This window comes from Mus musculus, chromosome 11 (assembly GCF_000001635.26).
Source record: "Mus musculus strain C57BL/6J chromosome 11, GRCm38.p6 C57BL/6J".
Classification (NCBI taxonomy): Eukaryota; Metazoa; Chordata; class Mammalia; order Rodentia; family Muridae; genus Mus; species Mus musculus.
Window position 1 is genome coordinate 106,107,381 of NC_000077.6, and position 22,070 is coordinate 106,129,450.

Sequence of the window (22,070 nt, forward strand, 5' to 3'; positions counted from 1 at the left end):
GTCACTATGTTTTGAAATATTAATATTTTACATTAAAAGTAAGTAAAAGTAATATAATTTTACATTAAAAGTAATATTACATTTTACATTAAAAGTAATTAAGTGATCTTAATTACTATTAGTATACAAAGTATAAGTTTTTAACATATATGAAATCTCTTTGAGAGCTGCAGTAGTTTTTAAGGTATGTATTAGAACCAGTATTCCATTTCAAGGAATGGGAAGGAGTTCTAGCTTTATAATCTCCTGGGAAAAGAAAGTCCTTTCTGCATCCTTCCCTCCTTACAAACTCCTTTCCTTTTCTTCTGTGTTGTTTCACTTTGTGTGTTCTTCATCTTTAGATGCCCAAAGCCCTCTTTCTTCCCAGCTACAGTCTATTAATTTGTCTTTTTCAGAATAATTCATTAATTGATGTGAACTGTTTTTCTCTTTTACCTGTTATTTACTGATTTCCTGACAATATTATTTTTAAAACGCTATGGCTGGTTTTTTTCTTCTCTGATATCTCTTTGCTTTTCCTGTCAGGAAAATCTGAAAAGATTCCCTCAAGGTGTTTGCAATTAACTGGGACTACATAAGTCTACACCACCACACCCAATTTAATTTTTTAAAGATTTATTTATTATATTTATAAATACACTTAGCTGTCTTCAGACTCATCAGAAGTGGGTCTCGGATCCCATTACAGATGGTTGTGAGCCACTGTGTGGTTGCTGGGAGTTGAACTCAGGACCTCTGGAAGAGCTCTTAACCACTGAGCCATCTCTCCAGCTACCCCAATTTACTTTTTATTTCTGACATTTACACTTGGTTTTGTTCTTATGTCCATCCATCCATTTAACAAACATTACTAATCACACATATAATGTGCCATTCCGTTGTTTGGCACAGAGGTACAGAAACTGGATAAGCAGTCCTTGCCTTTCCAAAATTTATAGGCTATCTGGATAGTCACATTGGATTAAATTAAGTAAGAACAATATCTAAGGTTATTTGTTTAGTTTCCTAGTTTACTGGGGTAATCTTGGGAGGATTGTGGGAAGTGAATAATAGAACTAACAGCAGCAGCTATAGAAGCAAAAACCACTTATTACATGTTTACTTCATGTCAGATATTTTCCTAATATTATCTCATGTAGTTCTCATTGCAGCTCTGCAAGATATATTTAGCCCCATTCTGCAGTTGTAAACACTGAGACATAGAAATGATAAGCAATGTTACATTATTTGTACCTAGAAAGATATGCGGCAAGATTTCATGTTTTATTTAGCTGAATCAATCAGCCAAAAAGGAATAGTATTATTTATTTATTTAACTATGTATGTATGTATGTGTGTGTGTGTATTGTATGTATATGTGCATATGCCTGAAGTTAGAGGCATCTCCTGGAGCTGGAGTTATAAGCAGTTGTGAGCTATCTCTTGTGAGTGCTGGTAGAGAAATTCAGAGTCAGTTGTAAAAATAGTGAATGTGTAAAACTAGAAAGCTATTGTATCGGGGCAGAACAACCAACCAGGAGTAGCCACTTAGTAATTTTGTTAAAGTGTTTTGGAAGCTGGAGAGAGAATTCAGCAGTTGAGAGCACTTGCTGTTATTTCAGAGGATCTGACTTTGATTCTCAGCACCCATATCAGGTAGTTCACAACCACCTTTAACTCCAGCTGCAGGAGGATCCAGTGTCCCTGGCCTCCAAATATACCCATGTGCACATACCACATACAAAAATGTATACAAAGTCCTAATCAAAAATAAAACATAAATCTTTGTGGTCTCTCTCTCTCTCTCTTTCTCTCTCTTTCTCTCTTTCTCTCTTTCTCTCTTCCTTTTTGAGACAGGGTTTCTTTGTGTAGCCCTGGCTGTCCTGGAACTCACTCTGTAGACCAGGCTGGCCTTGAACTCAGAAATCCTCCTGCCTCTGCCTCCCAAGTACTGGGTTAAAGGCATGCACCACCACTGCCTGGCAATAAAACATAAATCTTAAAAGAGTGGGTTTTGTTGTCTCTGAATTGAATTGTTGTAACACATTAGAATTTAAAGAATATAACACAATAGAAAATAATGGTCTTTAGTCCTAAGAGGGGGGTGTGGACATGGGTTCCACCCCTAACTGAGAAGTTGTTTGCATCTGATACCTGTTGGCAAAGTGGAATCAATATCTTTCTATTGGAGTGCCATTAGGTGTATCAACCTTATTCCAGGGCAGGCCCCATGCTCAGGAGTAGTTGTCTAACACAAAATGAACTCTTGTTTGTTTTGATTTTTTTTTAAAGATTTATTTATTTATTACATGTAAGTACACTGTAACTGTCCTCAGACACTCCAGAAGAGGGAGTCAGATCTCATTACCGGTGTTTGTGAGCCACCATGTGGTTGCTGGGATTTGAACTTCGGACCTTCAGAAAAGCAGTTCCGTGCTCTTACCCACTGAGCCATCTCACCAGCCAATCAATTGTTTTGATTTTTAGTTTTGTGTTTTTGTTGATGTCTTAAATGTTCTAATGCAGTGAAGAGACATCATATGTAACCAAGGCAACTCTTACAGAGAAGCAATTGCTGGGTGATGGTAGCACATGCACTTGGAAGGTGGAGGAAGGCAGATCTCTGAGTTCAAGATAATCCTGGCTACAGATCGAGTTTTGGGACAGCAAGGGCTACACAGAGAAACCCTGTCTCAAAAAATAAAAACAAAACAAAAATTTTTTTAAATGAAGAAAGCATTTAGTTGGCTTGCTTACAGTTTCAGAGGGTTAGTCCATGATCATCAATGGTGGAAAGCAGACAGTCATGCTGGAGCAGTAGCTGAGAGTTATATATATCCTCATCCTTAGGAGAAGTCAGAGACAGACATACAGACAGACGCCAGAGGGAGAGAGGGAGAGAGAGAGTTACTGGCTCTGACATGGCCATTTGAAACCCCATGCCCCCCGCCCAAGTGATAAACCTCCTTCAACAAGGCCATACCTCCTAGCCATCCCTAAATAGTTCTACTAACTAGCATTTAAACATGAGTCTGTGGGAGCTATTCTGGTTTAAACCACCACAGTAGTTCTGTTTGTTTTTGAAAGAGTGAGAAAAAACAAAAAGTTGGTTGGGTGGGGGAGGTTCTGGGAGGAATTGGAGGAGGGGGAAAACATGATCAGAATATTTCATATGAAAATGTTTTGAAGGAAAAAAGGGGGAAATTAAAGCAGAATTTTCAAGTTTGAAGGAAAGAATAAGTAGTCTTTCTGAGTAGAGAATTTGGAACAGGAGCTATTAGGTGTTTTATTAATGGTAATGTTTGCCCAATGCCTAAAGGGCTATCCATGACTTACGGGAAACTTCAGAGAACTTGCTAACCTATTTGTTACTCCTTTTGGCAGAGTGACGTCAGAATCAAGTTTGAACACAATGGGGAGAGACGGTAAGCTGCCTTCTGTGTTAATGTATGCTGAAGTCCTGGGAAAGCACTGAGCTCAGAAAACTACCTCTAGTAATATTATAAAACTTCCTTTCTCTTTTTAATTCACATTTCTTGTTAATGTTTTAGTTGTAGTTATTTTGCAAAATGCCAAGGTAGAAATTCTCAGTAAGAAAAATGTGATTCTACTTAATTCTCTGCTCATCAAGGAGCATTTAGGGCCCTGTGTTGTCGGTGTGGCCTCTGCTCACCTACACTTGCTCTCAGGGTCGTCACACCCTGCTGTTCCTTCCCATACCTCCTCTCCTTCCCTTTGTGTGTTTCCTTAGTTACTTGTCTGCTACTGTAACAAAACGCCATGATAGAGGCCATTATAACATGGTTAGAGCTGTCACTGAGAGCTCACATCCTGACTCAAGTAGGAGGTGGAGAGAGTAACTTGAAAAGGTGGGAGACTTTTAAAACCTCAAAGCCCTCCCTCAGTGGCACAGTTCCTCCAACAAGGCCACACCTCCTAATTTTCCCCATACAATTCTACCAGTGGGGATCCAGTATTCAAACATAGGGGGCATTCTCATTTGGGCCACCACAGAGGGGTAAACAGCTTCCCACAAGGTCACAGAGTCCTGCTGAGGTGCCCCAGTACCTCTACTCCTTTTCTTCTGAGTTTTCTGCAGCTGATGCATTTCAACCCACTTTGAAATCAGCTCTAAAGGAGATGGATAGTTGCTGTTCTCCTTCAAAATGACCCATTCTCAGAGACATGTACAAGGTTGGAAGAGCTTCCTGGTGAAAGTACTGTGGAAATGGTGATTCTGCAGAGCCAGGGTCCTGCTGCTGCTTTGAGGTCTAGGGCTATTCTAAACCTAGAGGAGGGAAGAGCAGAGCTGTTCCCAGTTCCATACCCTGTGTCCCAACAGTAGCAAGGAAGTTAAGCTGCCACTTCATCATTGGTACTTTTTAGTTTCTGGCCTGACAGTTTTTGAGGAATGAAGAAACTTAGAGCACCAGGGGCTTTTCAGAAGTAGATATGGAATCAAAAGCTCAATTGTGCTGGAGCTTAATTATGCAGTTATGGTCTCCTGAGTTCCCTGTTCCCAAAGTGGTATGCAGTTTCAGTGAGTAGACTTAAACTGTGAAAGTCTATGTGTTTGATTTCAGAGGCTGCCAGAGAGAAACCACAAGTATTTAAGGTAGTCAGGCAGGAATGGCTTTCTGAAGCCTGAGCCTCAGAATGTTGCTATCAAGGTTTTGAAAATCTACCATTTTTTCTTTCCACCAAGTTGTTTTCAGGAACCATGGGATTTTGCAGTTTGTGTACTTGTGTAGAACTGAGGACTGAGAGAGTTAGCAGTACCAGAAGAGCCAAACTTAGGCTGTTCTGTACCAGATCTCTCTAGTGTCATGTATTTCATTTCTTAGGATTATGTAAAGAGGGTCATTGTAGACTTTCTTTTGTGTTAATATCTTTTCTTTTTTTAAATCTTATGTGTCCCTGTTTTGCCTGCATGTATGTCTGTGCATCACCTGTGTGCCAGGTGCCTAAGAGCATTGAATCCCCTGGAGCTGGAACTAGGATGTTAGCTGCTGTGTGGGTGCTGGGAGACAAACTCTAGGGCTTCTGGAACTATCGAATCATCTCTTATAAATGAAGGCCTGTGTCGATTTGGAATTTACAGAAAAAGTGAAAGAAGTAGTGACTTGTACATTTGTCCAGGCACTCACATTAATAAAATTCCATTTTAGAAGTGGAAGACCTTGACTATCCTGTAAGAGGGCAGAGAGGACAACTGGTTCCCTCCGAAAAACTTAGTAGTAGGACACAATCAGCCTTTCCTAAGATCTGTTAGTCAGTGCAGTGGCAGCAGCTTGGCTCTTATTAGCTCTGGAAAGCCACAGTCTCTGATCATAACCAGACTTTGAAGCAGTTTAGGGTGACTGACTGTCTCATAGCCAGACTTGATGCAGAAAATCTTACCTCTGAGCTTGGTTGCTTTCCCTTATACTGAGGCTCGAGAGATAGTCTTTTTCTTATTGATTGTTCCCTTCAATTCTTTCTTTTTTTTCTTTTTTCCAAGGGGATGGGAATTGACATACTTTTTCACAGTATAACTCAGACAGACATTGAACCAACTTTGTATCAACCTAGGACTTGGGATCCTCCTGCCTCAGCCTTCTCCCCAAATTACCCAAGACAAGATTTCTCTGTATAGCCTTGCCTGTCCTAGAACTAACTCTGTAGACCAGGATGGCCTTGAATTAACAGATCTACCTGTCTCTGCCTCCCAAGTGTTGGGATTGAAGGTATACACCATCACTACGCAGCTTTTTAAAAAAATATTTTATTTGATTTTCATTGGTGTTTTGCCTACATGTGTGTCTGTGTGAGGGTGTTAGAAACTCTGGAACTAGACTTAAAGACAGTTGTGAGGTTTCTTGTGCTCTTAACCACTGAGCCAACACATGTGCCACCAATCCCAACTTTAAATTTTTTAAAATTAAATTATATTTTGTTTTATTTTATTTGTTTGGGTGTTTTGCCTACATATGTGCCTGTATACCACTGTGTGCCTGGTGCATTAGAAGTCAAACCTGGTTCCTATGGAAGAGTAGGTAGTGCCCTTAACTACAGAGCCATCTCTCTAACCCCCTATACCTTCTAGCTTTTTAAAATTTAATTTTATTTATTTTTATCAATCCCAGCCTTTATTGGTTTTCTTGACTTTTATGGCTTAATTTCTTTGATGATTTATATTGTCATTCGAAGGTTTATGGTTTTGAGACAGGATCAAACCAGACTTTTATATTTCACCATTCAGTCCTGTCTGGCCTCTGTAGACCAGGCTGCTCTCAGATTTACAGAGCTCTGCCTACTACTGACTTCCAAGTGCTTGGATTAAAAGGCTGTACTACCATTTTGGGCAAGAATTTAATTTTTTTTTTTTTTTTTTTTTTTTTGGTCAAGGCAAACTACTCTATCACTTAGCTTTATTTCCAGTCCAAGAAGACAAATTTGACAGCAAAATTATTTTCTGTGGTTATTTCTTTGAATATGTATGTTCCCATAGACTTGTGTGTTTGAACGTTTGATTTCTGATTGGGCTGTTTGGGAAGGCTTAGGAGGTCCAGGCTAGAGGAGGTGTGTCACTGGGAGTGAGCTTGGGGTTTCCAAAGCCCATGCCAGGCCCAGTGTCCGTCTGCTGCTTGTGGATGAGGTACACTGTCCCAGCACCACCATGATGGTCTTAGACTCAGCCTCTGAAACTGTAAGCAAGCCCCCAACTACATGTTTCCTTTTGTAAGTTGCTTGGTTATGGTGTCTCTTCACAGCAATAGAGCAGTAACTAAGATAGTTTCTAAAATTTAAATATATGGTTAACCAACATTCTTGTTCCCTTTTAGAATTATAGCATTCAGCCGGCCTGTGAGATACGAAGATGTGGAGCACAAGGTGACAACAGTCTTTGGGCAGCCTCTTGATTTGCATTATATGAATAATGAGGTAAGAGAGATGGGTGGGGAAGGGCCAAGAAGGACAGCTATGCGCATTTTCTTACATTTTACCTGAAAATTTGTTAGTCTGTTTCTTTAATATCATCTGAGAGTTTCCTGTTTCTGGAGCCTCTTACTAATTGCAAAAATTTGGGATTTTTATTTACCATATACGAGATTATTTAGCTATTTTCACCATCCTTATTCAGTAACAAGTAGATCAGATATTCCATGGTGGGGTAAGATATAGTACCAGAGCCAAGGCTTTTTTTATTTGTTTGTTTCTTTATATTTTTGTAATAGATTTTTGCTGATGTTGTTTTCCTCAGCACAGCCTTAACAAAAGTGGAAATTTTAGCAGAGGCTGGGACGGTATAAGGAGCTAAGGGATAGATCATCTACTACGGTCATAAAGGGTAAATTCTTTTAGAGTTAATTCCGATTGTAGCTTCTTTCAAAAGTTAGCTTCTAAGCCAGGTGGTGTGGCACACGCTCTTAATCCCAGCACTTGGGAGGCAGAGGCAGAGGCAGGCAGATCTCTGAGTTTGAGGTCAGCCTGGTCTACAGTGAGTTCCAGGACAGAGAAACCCTGCCTCAAAAAAAAAAAAAAAAAAAAACCAAAGAAACAAACAAATTAACATTTAATACATTGATTAACTATTTCATGCCTAAGAAAGGCAGAAGAACAACAGTCCTTATTTATTTCTGTTCCATAGTCCACCCAGGAAGAAGTTTTTTTGAAGATGACTTTATTTTTCCAGCTCTTAAGAAAGGCTACAGTTGCTTTAGGCTAGTGGTTTTTATTACTCTGAAAGGCAATGTATTTATGCTTATGTAACAGAAAACATGTATGTTAAAGGGAATGTGTTGGGGACAATTGGCGTGAGTGAGCCATCCAAGTGCTTCACCACTGAGCCACGTGCCTAACCTCTTACTGTGTAGTTTTATATTTGATAACAAACTAGGAAACGTCTCTGCAGTTTAGTCCCTAGGTTGGTGGTTGCTGAAAGTTATAGGTATTTATTTATTTATTTATTTATTTATTTATTTATTTATTTATTTAGACAGTCTCAATATGAAGCCCAGGCTATCTTTGATCAAACTCATGATCTTCCTGCTTCACGCACTTCTGTGCTGGGATTATAGGTGTGTACTCACACCTGGGCTTAGTTGCTGAAGGTCTTGTTTTGTTTTTTTTAATACAAGGTCCTTTTAAGTAGCCCCCTCTGGCCTTAAAATTGTGGTCTTTTTGCTTTTGCTTCTCAAGTACTGGCATTACAAGTGGCATGCGCCATCACACCACCCAGTGATCTTTAGTTTTTTTAAATAAATTTTTTAAATGTGGCAAACTTGGTAAGTAAATCACTAACTCATAATTTACAAAAATAAAGATGCATCTTGGTGGCAGTAGCACAGGCTAAATCAGACAAGTGAAAATCTTTTTTTTATTGTTGTTGCTGTTTTATTGGGACAAAGTCTCTATCTGTAGCCCAGGCTGACCTGAAACACATCATGTTGCCGAGGCACACTGGCCTCAAACTTGTGTAATTCTCATACTTCAGCCTTCTTAGTGCTGGTATAACAGGTGTGTGCCACTGTCTCTGGCCTAAGACTAAAGCTTTAAAAATTGAACTGAGGGTCTGGAAACGTGGTTCAGTGGTTAAGAGCACTTGTTACTTTTGCAGAGGATGCAGATTTGGTTCCCAGCACCACATGGTAACTCCCTACTGTCCATGTTTCTAGTTTGAGGAGATCTCATACCTTCTGATCTGTATAAGCACAAGGCACACACCAGGTACACCTACATTCATGCAGGCAAACATGCATATTCATTTAAAAACTAAGTATACTCTTTTATTTATTTTTATTTTTTAAAGATTTATTTATTTATTAGATGTAAGTACACTGTAGTTGTCTTCAGACACTCCAGAAGAGGGCATCAGATCTTGTTACAGATGGTTGTGAGCCACCATGTGGTTGCTGGGATTTGAACTCCGGACCTTCGGAAGAGCAGTCGGGTGCTCTTACCCACTGAGCCATCTCACCAGCCCAAGTATACTCTTTTAAAAAATAAAGAATTTAATCTAGGGGCTATAGAGATGACTCAGCAGATAAGAGAACTTGCTTTTGAAGAGGACTCAGGTTTGGTTCCCAGCACCCATATCAAGCAGCTCATAATGACCTAAAACTCCATTTCTAAAGGATACAATATACTCTCTGGTCTCTACAGACACCTGCATGCATGTGGTACACATATACATATACTCAGGACCACACATAAAATAAACTTTTAAAACAAAGAGGTTTGGCATCCCAGCACTCAGAAGGCAGAGTCAGAAAGCTCTCTTGAGTTCAAGGCCAACCTGGTTTACAAAGTGAGTTTCAAGACAGCCAAGGCTGCATATACCCTGTCTCAAAAAACAAACAAGACATACATGCATATAACACACACACATATTATGATTCCATTTATATTAAAAGTTTAGAAAATAGAAAACTATAGAGATAGAAAATATGCTGCTGGCTGCCTGGCATTGGTAGTGGGAATGGGGGACAAACTATAAATGGGCATAAGACATACATCTTTGTAGTGATGGCACTGTTTTAAGATTGAGAAGGCTGGCAAGATGGCTCAATGGTTAAGAGCACTTCCAAAGGTCCTGAGTTCAAATCTCAGCAACCACATGATGGCTTACAACCATATGTACTCATATACATAAAATAAATAAATAAACATCTTTGTGTGTGTGTGTGTGTGTCTGTGTGTGTGTCTGTGTGTGTGTGTGTGTGTGTGTGTGTGTGTGTGTGTGTGTGTGTGTGTGTGTGTTTGTTTTTCGAGACAGGGTTTCTCTGTATAGCCCTGGCTGTCCTGCAACTCATTTTGTAGACCAGGCTGGCCTCAAACTCAGAAGTCTGCCTGTCTCTGTCTGCCAAGTGGTGGGATTAAAGGCGTGGGCCACCACCACCTGGCTATAAATAAATCCTTTTTTAAAAAAAGATTGAGAAGGACTGATGGATGTACAACTCTAAATCTCTTTAGGAATTACTTCACATTGAGAGGAAACAAAACCATATAATTTCTGCTAGATCTCTTCAAACCCCAATGAAACCAATGAGATTGTTTCTCTCTAAAACATATTTTAGATTTTGTTTTGCACACTAAAGCACTGGAATGGGTTTGTATTTTGTATGATTTTCTGTGTCCTGTTGTTGTAGCTCTCCATCCTGTTGAAAAACCAAGATGATCTCGATAAAGCCATTGACATTTTGGATAGAAGCTCAAGTATGAAAAGCCTTAGGATACTACTGTTATCCCAAGACAGAAACCATGTAAGTAGCCTCTGCCATGGCCCAGCAACTGAAGACAGAGTTTACATTTCTTCATTTTGCCTTGCTTATTTGATAGAATATTGTGTTTCTTAGCCAAAGTACGAGTATAACATTCAGTCCAGCCCCATCAGGGACCAGCAAGTTTTCTACATTTGATTTCATTGGAAGCCAGATTGTTAGGGTTAATTACAACAAAGATTATTTGACTAACAGTGTTGGGGGTGGGGGGTGGGAGAATATTTCATGGTAAAGGAGAAAACATTTTACACACACACACACAGTCCTTCTATTAGATTTTTGACCTTAATAAGAGATATTTATGTAGCATAGAAGGTACCAAAAGCTGTCAGGGATTTGAGACTCATGCGTTTTGAAACCAGCTTCCTCAACTCCAAGGCCTTGCCTTGCCTTGCCTTGGAGACACATTATAAGAAACATACTTTTACTTCTGTTCACTGGGGAAAAATGGCTGTAGAGTAAACCAGCTTAAAGTGCTCATTTACTAGATGTCTGGGAATTTTCTCTTACATAATTTCCTGTACTGAGTGGTCCCTCTGGATGTACATTCTGTAATTGCATTCTGTGTGTGCATTGTATGCTTGCAATCTTGACCTGTCTGCCATTACTGTAGATGCATGTTCCCGAAGTTTTCTTGGCACTCCTCCCTTTTCTCAAACTTGAAGACAGTAAACCGAGGACAGTTAGTATGGTTATGAGTTGAGATCTGTGGACATAGAATACCACAGTAGTTTAGGTGGACTAGCCCTTATGCTGCCAGTTTATTTTACTCTATTTTGTGTTTTTTGAAATAGAGGGAGGGACATACAGACAGATGGATAGACCAAAACTGGGCCTAGCATGGGCTTTTTAAACCTCAACATCCATACCTAGTGACACATTTTCTCTAAAAAGGCCACGCCTCCTAGTCTTTCTAATTCTTAACCAGTCCCACTTCTTGGTGACTAAGATATGAGCCTGTGGACGCTGTTTTCATTCAGTTCATGACGATTGCCAGCTGCCCCTGCTTATAGCTCCCCACTCTCATCTTTTTCACATCCTTTAGCATACTCCCTCCTTATCTGCAGTAAGTCCATACATTCTTCTGGGTTGTTGGTTTGTTTGTTTAGCAGCCAGTTTGATTTTATCTGTTACAGTGTATCAGCATTGTAGGTTATTTTATTTTTATTTTTGGTTTTTTGAGACAGGGTTTCTCTGTGTAGCCCTGGCTGTCCTGGAACTCACTCTGTAGACCAGGCTGGCCTTGAACTCAGAAATCCACCTGCCTCTGCCTCCCGAGTGCTGGGATTAAAGGCGTGTGCCACCATGCCCAGCTTTGTTGGTTATTTTATTATGTTATTTCTTCAGTTTGAATGTGGTTTTCATACTAGTTCATATTTTGGTTAGTAATTGTCTTCTTGTTGCATATTTGTAAATTACATCACAAGATACTATAAACTCTCTAAGAACAGGAGCTGGATCATTGTTTTGAGACAACTCTCCCATCCTTTCTCTAAATAATACACAGAGAGTGTTTGAAACTCTGTCTTAGGATTTCTAATTCTGCAGTAAAACCCTGTGTCCAAAACACAAGGTGGGGAGGAAAGGATTGGCTTACACTTCCATTTCACTGTTCATCATCAAAGGAACTCAAGTTAGGAATTCAAACAGGGCAGGAACCTGGAGGCAGGAGTTGATGCAGAGTCCATGGATGAATGCTGCTTACTGGCTTGCCCAGCCTGCTTTCTTAATAGAACCCAGGACCACCAGTCCAAGGATAGCACCACTCACAATAAATGACACCCTCTCCCATTAATCACTAATTACAAAATTGCCTTATGGGGCCAGGCAAAAGTAGCTCATGACTTTAATCCAGCACTCGGGAGGTAGACGGATCTCTGAGAGTTCAAGGCTACTCCCCTAGTCTACAAAGGGAGTCCGGGACAGCAAGGGCTCTGTTACACAGAGAAACCCTGTCTTGAAACACCTAAATTAAAGGGATGGGGGATGCCTTACAGCTGAATCTTATGGAAACATTTCTTTAGTTGAGGTTCCCTCCATTCAGATAACTCTTGTGTTGACTTAAGACGAGCCAGCACAAACTGTTAGCAGAAGTTGATCATTTTAACAGACCTCCCTTCCTTATAAAACAGTCTGCATTGGCAACTTAGTAGAAGCATTGCCTGAGAACTATCACCTCTGACTGACTGTGATGCCTGTACTCCTGATCCCCTGAGGAGGAGTTAAAGACAGCGAGTAGTTATTTACATCCATATCCCAGTTACCAAAAGGTGCGTAAGGTGACAGAGAGAGCTGTGGTACAGAATCATTAAGAGATGACTGACCATTGGAGCTCTGACACTCATGGTCTGACATAGGACAAGTGCTACATAAATGTCTCAGGTCCTATCATTTAAAGCAGTGATTCTCAATCTGTGGGTCACAACCCCTTCAGGAGTCAAACAACTCTTTCATCAGGGTCACCTTAGACCACTGGAAAGCGCAGATGTTTATATTACGATTCATAATAGTAATGTAAATGAAAATAATTTACATTTACATTGTAAATGAATGTAATAGTAGCAATGAAAATAATTTTCTGATTGGAGGGGTCACCACAACATGAGGAACTGTATTAAAGGGTCAAAACATTAGGAAAGTTGAGAACCACTGATTTAAAGTTACACATTTAAAAAGGCAAAGCAGTTGTACATAGTCCTTGCCATAATACATTAATTGGTTTATTTCTACACATACCTTTTGAGTTTCTAACTTATGTGTACATACTTTATGTAAATGTTTTAGTGCTATTTCTGCAAGTCTCTTAAGTTATGCTTTTACTTAATATTGTCATGAACATTGTGCTGGTGTTTATTCTTCATAATTATAATTTACAATGGCACATAATTTCCTTCACAAGATATACCATAATTACATAAATTTTTTTGGTGGTTTACTATTGACAAATTTAAACTGTTTTTATTTTTAGTATTAATACTTACATTTAACAATAACAGTGGAGGTTAGGTGTGGTGGGGAATGCCTTTAACCACGACACTTGGGAGGCAGAGGCAGACAGATTTTTGTGATTTTTGGGGGCCACCAGCAGTGAGACCCTTACTCAAAAGCAGCAGCAGCAGCAGTAGTAGTAGTAGTAGTAGTAGTAGTAGTAGTAATAGAAGGAGAAATAAAGATGGGGTGACAAGTCTCTTAGTGGGTAAAGGCTCTTGCTGCTAATCTTAACAACCTGAGTTCTATTCTGAGGGCCCACATGGTAGAAAAAAACCAACTCCCAAAAGTTGTCTTCGTATACATGCTATGGCATATATGTACCTTCACATATACATGTACACACAGACTAAAAAAGGTCAGCCAGGGCAACATAATGAGACTCTGCCTCTGATAGTTGATAGATAGATAGATAGATAGATAGATAGATAGATAGATAGATAGATAGATAGATAGATTGATTGAGATGACTCAGGAAGTAAAGGCACTTAACTGCCAACCTTCATGACCTGAGTTTGGTCTCGAGCCTACATGGTGGAAGGCAAGAACTGACTCTCAAAAGCTCTCCTCTGAGCTCTATACATGTGCACACAGAAGCAAGTAAATACATAAATAAATAGTATGGCCAGGCAGTGGTGGCGCAGCCTTTAATCCCAGCACTCGGGAGGCAGAGGCAGGTGGATTTCTGAGTTCGAGGCCAGCTGGTCTACAAAGTGAGTTCCAGGACTGCTAGGACTATACAGAGAAACCCTGTCTCAAGCGCCCCCCCCCCAAGTGATTTTTAAGTAAGTAATTGTTTTAAAAGGTGCAGACCAAGGAAATACACCCATCATTAATCCATGTCATCTACATTTATGCACATGAAATATCAGTTTTGTCCTTTTGATTTCTAATTTTTCATTAACCATGTATTTATTTTTTAATTTGAAAAGTGAAATAGGGCTGGGGTTGATGGTATACACCTTTAATCATAGCACTCAGGAGACATAAGAAGCAAGAACATCTCTCTGGTAGTTCAGAGTTAGCCTGGTCTACATAGTGAGTTCCAGAACAACTAGAGCTATAGAGTAGAGAGACCCTGTCTCAAGAAGGAATAGAAAAGTGAAGTATAAAATATAAAGCCGATAGACTGGGGTTTGTAGCCAGTTCAGTGGTAGAATGCTTGCCTAGTAAGTGCAAAGCCCTGGTCCTGGATTTAACACGCATCCATGGAAACATGAACACCTATAACTATAAGCCCATAGTTTTCAATTGTTATGTTCAGTCAATGTAAGGTTCCTCTGCCAAATTGCTATATTTCCAGAATTACTGTACATTACTGGTTACCAGTGTGCTGCTAGTTCATAGACTGGCACCAGAGATCACACTGGAGTGCACTGCTCCAGCATGCTAAATCTTTGGTCTTTGATTCCTGTCACTGATAAATGTTGACCCTTTTATTTCTCTTCTGTGGATCACCATTTTCTGCAGTTGCCCCATCCAGCCTTTGTTACTGTGTATTTAAATAATTGTTTGTTTGTTTTGAGGAAGTCTCTAGCCCAAGCTTGTTTTGTTTTGTTCTGTTTTGTTTTTCTGAGACAGGGTTTCTCTGTATAGCCCTGGTTGTCCTGGAACTCACTCTGTAGACCAGGCTGGCCTCGAACTCAGAAATATGCCTGCCTCTGCCTCCCGGGTGCTGGGATTAAAGGTGTGCGCCACCACCACGCCCGGCCCAAGCTTATTTTGAACTCACCATGTAGCTAAGGATGATCTTGTTCTTCTTGATCCTCCTCCCTCCACCCACAGAGTGCTGGAGTTACAGATATGCATCACCATGACTAGTTTTACTCAGTGCTGGAGATTGAGCCCAACTGTGTATTGGTGTTTTGCCTGTACTACATGTGTGCCTGATGTTCATAGAGGCCAGAAAAGGGTGTTAGATCTCCTGGAATTGGAGTTATATACAGTTGTGAGCTGTCTGTCATATTGGTGCTGGGAATCAAACCTGAGCCCTCTGAGAGAACAACTAGTGCTTTTCTGAACTCTCCAGCCCCTCCTACCCCCAGTTTATAGATTTTTAAAAACTGAATGTTAGAGTATATGTTCTTTGATACATTTTAAATCCATGTTTTGCCAAGATAGAGTCAATGCCCACTATGTAAAAGGCTTTGCATCTAAGCAGAGGACCTTGGATACCCATCGTATAGCTTTTTCCCTAACTGCAGGGCTGTGGGGCCCCTCCTTGCCCTTTTCCCCCCAGTATGTGGTTTGGACTGTTTTTTCCTTTCTGACTCTCAGCAGAGAGCTATTGCACATCGGAGGCTTCAGCAAGAACATTCACTTCCCCTTGTTTCTGACTTCCTGTTAAAGCAAGACAGTTTGTCAAGACAACCCTCCATGTGATAAAGTCTGGCATGGGAAGGCTGGAGAAGGCTGCTTGGCAGCTGGACTTGCCCCTGGAAGCGGGAAACCTTTTTCCTGAAGGACAGGATATAGAGATTGTTTATGTGGTACTTTCCCCCCTGTTGGGAGGTAGAAGAGATACAGAGAAGCAAGCAAAAAACTTTAGCCCAAATTGTAGCTCCTATTTTTACTCTTGGTAATGCTTTTTTTTTTTTTTTTTAAATTATGTCCTAGTATAACTTGCTCATCCTCAGTTTTCAGTTTTAAGCTTTCTCAGTGTTTCAATTTAATTTCTTGCCTGGTATCTTGACTGGGCTAGCAGGATTAATGATGAATGCAGGAGGCCAGAGAGGGTGTTGAGTCCTCTGGAACTGGAGTTAGTTTTGAGCTGCCATGTAGGTCCAGGGAGCTGAACCTGGGTCGTCTGTAAAAGCAGCCAGTGCTCTTAGCTGCTGAGCCGCCTCTTCATCCTCTCGATAGCTAGTTTTATGAGAGGGTATTTACAGCGCTTTCTTGTGTGACGGATTACTACGTGGATGTCTGTTACTCTTCTGCATCTGGGTCATCACCTCTTGAGTCGGGGCAGCAGATCTTAGTGCTTAATTATCACTGAAGCTGTGAACATACAGCAAGCATAGTGATGTGGCAAGTGAGGATTGAGACTTCCTGAAAAACCTGGTAGCTAACGCATTAAAAGGTGCCTGAGGAGTGTGAGAGTCCTAAGGAAAGACGAAGATCCTTCATAGACCTGATTACTTAAAATGTAGCTCACACTTTTGCCTCCTCTCTTATAGACTAGTTCCTCTCCCCACTCTGGAGTGTCCAGGCAGGTTCGGATCAAGCCTTCCCAGTCTGCAGGGGATATAAATACCATCTACCAAGCTCCTGAGCCCAGAAGCAGGCACCTGTCTGTCAGTAAGTCTCTTTCTTCTTTACTATCCTTGTAAATTTGATGTGTTCACATTTAAAATATTCAACTACTAAACAGTCATCAAATGCTCGTTGACTATCACTATGCAAAGTAGTGCTCTACATTTTTATTTGGGGTAGAGGGGACATGAAATGACCTGGACTTTTGAGGATCTTAGAATATAATAATAGGATGACATGGTTAAATTTGTTTTAAACATCCCTGAGAAAGTGATCTTAGGGATTCGTTTGAATACTCGCAGGGGACCTGTCAAGTTAGGGGTCAGGTCTGCATTTTAGTTTTGAGCACAGGCTTCTTGCTTACTCCTAAGAAATCCTGGGCTTCATGGAAGACGCTGACAGTCAGCTGAGTTACCCTGGAGACTCAGCATTGACAGAGTATGTACAACTGAACAGCAAAGAAATTATGTAGATGCTGCTAGACCTCCCGAGGAAGGCGTTCGTTCTAAATCAGGCTTGTGCATTATATAGCAGAAAATACAGTGTTCCTCTGGATACTTCTCAAGGTCTCTCTTAGTTAAGGTCTCTCTTAGAGGCTTGCCTTCAGCCCTGTCTTCATGGAGGCATTTTCTCAGTTGAGGTTTCCTCCTCCCAGATGACACTTAGCTTGTGTCAAGTTAACATAGAACTAGCCAGCAAAGGATTTGAGGAGAAAGCCCATTTCTTGAACTGTGGGATTTTTATCAAGGTAGAAATCTGGAGGCTGGAGAGATGCTCAGTGGTTTAGAATAGGTACTATTCTTTCAGGGACCAAAGTTCAGTTTCTGGCGCCCATGACAAGTGGCTCTAAACTGCCTGTCACTGCAGCTCTAGGGAATTCAGTTCTCTTTGCAGACTTTGGTGGTCATCTGCACTCACATGCACACATATCTATGTGTAAATACATATAAACGAATCTTTTTAAAAATCTAAAAGAACTATGCTTTATCAAACATTTGCATGTGCCTGCTACCCTGATGATCTGAGACACCTGCTGCTGCCACTAGGAAGCCAGGTTTTCCTTTTCACACTAGAGAGAATTCATTCAAATTTAGCTGCTCTCTGCAGATCCCGAGCTGGCTCTGGGAGGATTTAACCTTGTTCTGCTTCAGAGTGATGCTCTTCCCAAGAGAGTAGCCAGGAGAAACGAGCTGCTGAGACACTGGCGTTGCCTCACTGAGTAATTTCTGGAACTCAGGCACTCATATTTAATGTTTGTAGCTGCATGTTTGAATGTAAATGATTTTCAGATTTTTAAGTAATTGATGGGTATGTTTTCATAAGCTAGTTGAAGAGAAAGAGGCAAGATTGCAATAGACCCTGTGCAGAATGTCCTAAAAATCTGATTGTCTGGAACCTGAGAAATAATAGCAACTTGATTTTTTTTTTAAATGTGTATATGTGTGTTTCTGAATGTATGTACATCATGTGGACGACAAATGTCCTTAGAAGCCAGAAAAGGGCATTTAATTTTCTAGAAATAGAATTGCAGACAGTTGTGGCTAATAGGAGCTTAATCCCAGTCCTCAGCAAGAGTAGCAAGTACTCTTAACCACTGAGCTGTCTTTTAACTCTCCAACTTGGCCTTTTTACTGTAGTCCTTTTTTTTTTTAAACATAAGGTCTTACTCTAGCTTCTCTGAAACTCAGTATGTGGCTTTGCTTGCCCTAGAACTTACAATCCTCTTGCCTTTCTCCCTCAGTGCTGGGATCTCCCTCAGGCATGAGCTACCACATTCATTGTTTTAGAAATTTTAATGAAGTGCAAAAATCCATTTTGTTAATTAAAGACTCTTTGAGAGCTAATAATTTTAAGACATTAGTTATTGGATGTATTTAGAAACTATAGAAAAGAGACTTTTTTCCCCCCAAGAAAATACAGACCTTTTATAAACATAGCCTTTGTAGTAGGGTATTAAAAGTAAACTCTCAAACACGGGTATGATAGTGTGTCTTATGAACTCAGCACTCAGAAGGCAGAAATAAAAGGAATGCCCAGAGTGTAAGAAAGCCAGCCTGCTTTATGTTGTGAGTGACAGACCAGCTAAGCCACATCAGACCCTGTCTCAAAAACCAAGCATCTGGGTATGGTGACTCATATACACACCTTTTACCCCAGCACTCAGGAGCAGAGGCAGGTGGATCCCTGTGAGTTTGAGGTCAGCCTCATTTGCATAGAATTCTAGACCAGTCACAGCTTACACAGTGAGACCCTGTCTCAAAACAAATTAACAAAAAGCCATACACACTAACAAAAAAATGAGAAAACTTCTGTAATTCCATAACAAAAATACTATTTTAAGTATAATTTAGTAAAAATAGGAACCATAGGGAAGATGGGCATTGTGACACATGCAGACAACATGGAGCCAACCCTGTCTGAAAATGCAAAATAAAACAAAAGCTAATTTGGGTATCATGGCACCATGAATGACTTAGGTGGGAAGATAAGAGTTTAGGGCTTTCTCATCTACATCAGATGTTTAAAGCCAGCCTAGACCTTTGAAACCCTGTCTCAAAACATAAAATCCAAAATAAAAAGTCATAAAGAAGCAATACCTTTTCAAATCCCATGTGTGTTTTGACACAAAACGTTTGGTTTGTGTGTGGTATGTGGATGTTGTGTGTATGTGTTTGCGTTTGGGTTGTTTTTTAAGCAGTGATATGATTTGAACCTAGAACCTTGGACATGCTGGGCAATTGCTCTACACACAGAGCCATACTCCCAGCTACAAAATACATCACATCTTATCAAGAAAAGGAAAACAATACTTAAAACTTATTGGAGAAGAAACTGGATGTTGGAGTGTATGCTTGTAAAATGCTAGCATTTTAGAGGCTAGGTATCAGGAATTCAAAGCCACCCTTGGCTATATAGTAAGTTTGAAGTCAGCTTGTACTATATAAGAACTTTCCCTCAGGCTGGAGAAGATGGCTCAGTGGTTAAGGGCACTGACTGCTCTTCCAAAGGTCCTGAGTTCAAATCCCAGCAATCACATGGTAGCTCACAACCATTCTTTTTTTTTTTTTTTTAATAGCTTTTCTTTTCTTTCTTTTTTTTTTTAAAGATTTATTTATTTATTATATGTAAGTACATTGTAGCTGTCTTCAGACACTCCAGAAGAGGGAGTCAGATCTCGTTACGGATGGTTGTGAGCCACCATGTGGTTGCTGGGATTTGAACTCTGGACCTTCGGAAGAGCAGTCGGGTGCTCTAACCCACTGAGCCATCTCACCAGCCCTCACAACCATTCTTAATGAGATCTGACTTCCTCTTTTGGAGTGTCTGAAAATAGCTACAGTGTACTTATATATAATAATAAATAAATCTTTGGGCCGGAGCTAACGGGGCTGGAGCAGAGGTCCAGAGTTCAATTCCCAATTCCTAGCAACCACATGATGGCTCACAACCATCTATACAGCTATATAAAATAAATAAATAAATAAATCTTAAAAAAAAAAAAAAAAGAGCACTAACTGCTCTTCCAGAGGACCCGAGTTCTGTTCCCAGCAACTGTTACATAGTGACTCACAACTGTGTGTACTGGGATCTGATGCCCTCTTCTGGTGTGTCTGAAGATAGCGCCAGTGTACTCACATACATAAAATAAATAAATCTTAAAGAATTAAAAAAAAAAAGACTTTCCCCTAAGAAAGGAAGGAAGGAAGGAAGGAAGGAAGGAAGGAAGGAAGGAAGAAAAAAGAAAAAGAAAACAAACCAAAGAACAATACTGGAGAAAGTAAAAAGACAAGCAGACATGGAGAATGTTCTAATAGCAAAATAGAAAAGAGTGAAAAATAATCACACAGATGATGGATATTGGAAAAGAAATACATAGCAACAACAAACTTGTGATTTAAGAAACTTTAGACTGGCCGGGCGGTGGTGGCTCATGCCTGTAATCCCAGCACTTGGGAGGCAGAGGCAGGTGGATTTCTGAGTTCGAGGCCAGCCTGGTCTACAAAGTGAGTTCCAGGATAGCCAGGGCTACTCAGAGAAACCCTGTCTCAAAAAACCAAAAAAAAAAAAAAAAAAAAAAAGAAAGAAAGAAACTTTAGACTGTGGATGAATAAATTCTCACAAAATCAACACCATTACAAATCTGAATAAGTGTAAAAAGACCTCTGAGGTTTGGAGATTTTTTTACATTGTTAGGAAACTGGAATGGAGCTTATACATTCTGCCCAAGGAGAGCCCACCTTCAAGCATGGTGAGCCACTCACAAGGTTGAAACAGGAGAATTGTGAGTTTGAAGCCAATTTGGGCAAAGTCAGCAGCATAGGGTTACCTATTTCTCTTGCTCTTTCACACAGAACTAGAGTTAGTGAGTAGCAGGTTGGCAGGTGTCTGAGTCCATCATACCGGGAGAGAGTGGAGATGCAGAGGAAAGCTTTCCCAGGGTCTTTGTAGAAATAGACGAGGAGGCTGGGCAGCATCATTCTTTGTAATTGCTGAAGACTGACCCAGGGCAGTAATTGGGTTTTCTGCCCCTAAACATGAACCTGTGATTCCTGTGTGGAGGCAAGGGCTAACTGCTGGGCCACTGAGGTCCTTTACCATGTTGTAGGGAACCATATATGGAAATCATTTCCTTGAATAGACATATTAAATATGATTTTTATTTTATTTTGTTTTATCTGGAAAATGGGTACCCATATCTCAGCATACCTAGAGCCTGGCTTTTATTCAATGAGCTGGAATGAGCAGGACAGTGAAGCCTATGGGAAGTCAAGGGTGGTAGGAACACAGATTCTCCGTAGAGTAAAAACTTTTTTTTTTTTTTTTTTTGGTTTTTTGAGACAGGGTTTCTCTGTGTAGCCCTGGCTGTCCTAGAACTCACTCTGTAGACCAGGCTGGCCTCGAACTCAGAAATCTGCCTGCCTCTGCCTCCCAAGTGCTGGGATTAAAGGCGTGCGCCACCACGCCCAGCTGAGTAAAAACTTTTATAGTAATGATAACATCAGAACTGATGCCCAAAGGGTGAGTTGAGGCTAGCATCGCAGGCATGGGAAAGAACACCTCCTGGGCGTCATTACAGAAGAACATGGAGGGAGGGCTCCAAATTCACCGTGTGTGCTCGAGGTAAAAGACAAACCCAAATCTGGGTGGCGATGGTACATGTCTTTAATCCCAGCACTTTGGAGGCAGAGGCAAAGGCAGGAGGAGCTCCCTGGGTAGCCAAGACTACACAGAGAAATCCTGTTTGGAAAAAACAACAACAAAAACCCCTCATACAGCCCAAGTGCACCTACACATGTGATCGTCCTGCCTGTACCTCCTAAGTGGTGGGATTATAGGCATGCACTGCCTTACCATACCCAGCTTCTTCCATTTCTACCAGAGTAACATGGCAAGTGCATTCTGAGGAGGAGCTGCACCTAACAAGCTTCTGGAGGAGTCCCATAGGCGTTGAAGAGAGAGGACTTAGGGTGAGCTGTGGGGGATGTCCTGCCTTTCAGGTCTGGGTAGGCTGATACATTTAGCAGAGGCATAGAGAAGGTCAAGAAAGTATCTCAAGGCCACTTTCTAAGAACTCTTGACTGTACCTAG

The 22,070-nt window shown here is 40.6% G+C and overlaps 1 protein-coding gene across 2 annotated transcripts in view; it reads left to right on the forward strand.

The window, feature by feature from the left end:
* The window catches only part of Map3k3 (mitogen-activated protein kinase kinase kinase 3), a 72,070-nt gene that overhangs the window by 22,794 nt on the left and 27,206 nt on the right, over positions 1–22,070 (forward strand). For both annotated transcript variants that reach the window (NM_011947.4, XM_011249037.3), the window contains 4 exons: positions 3,364–3,404; positions 6,804–6,903; positions 10,110–10,223; positions 16,406–16,526. In NM_011947.4, the coding sequence (NP_036077.1) occupies positions 3,364–3,404; positions 6,804–6,903; positions 10,110–10,223; positions 16,406–16,526 (376 nt within the window). The remainder of the gene's footprint in view (positions 1–3,363; positions 3,405–6,803; positions 6,904–10,109; positions 10,224–16,405; positions 16,527–22,070) is intronic.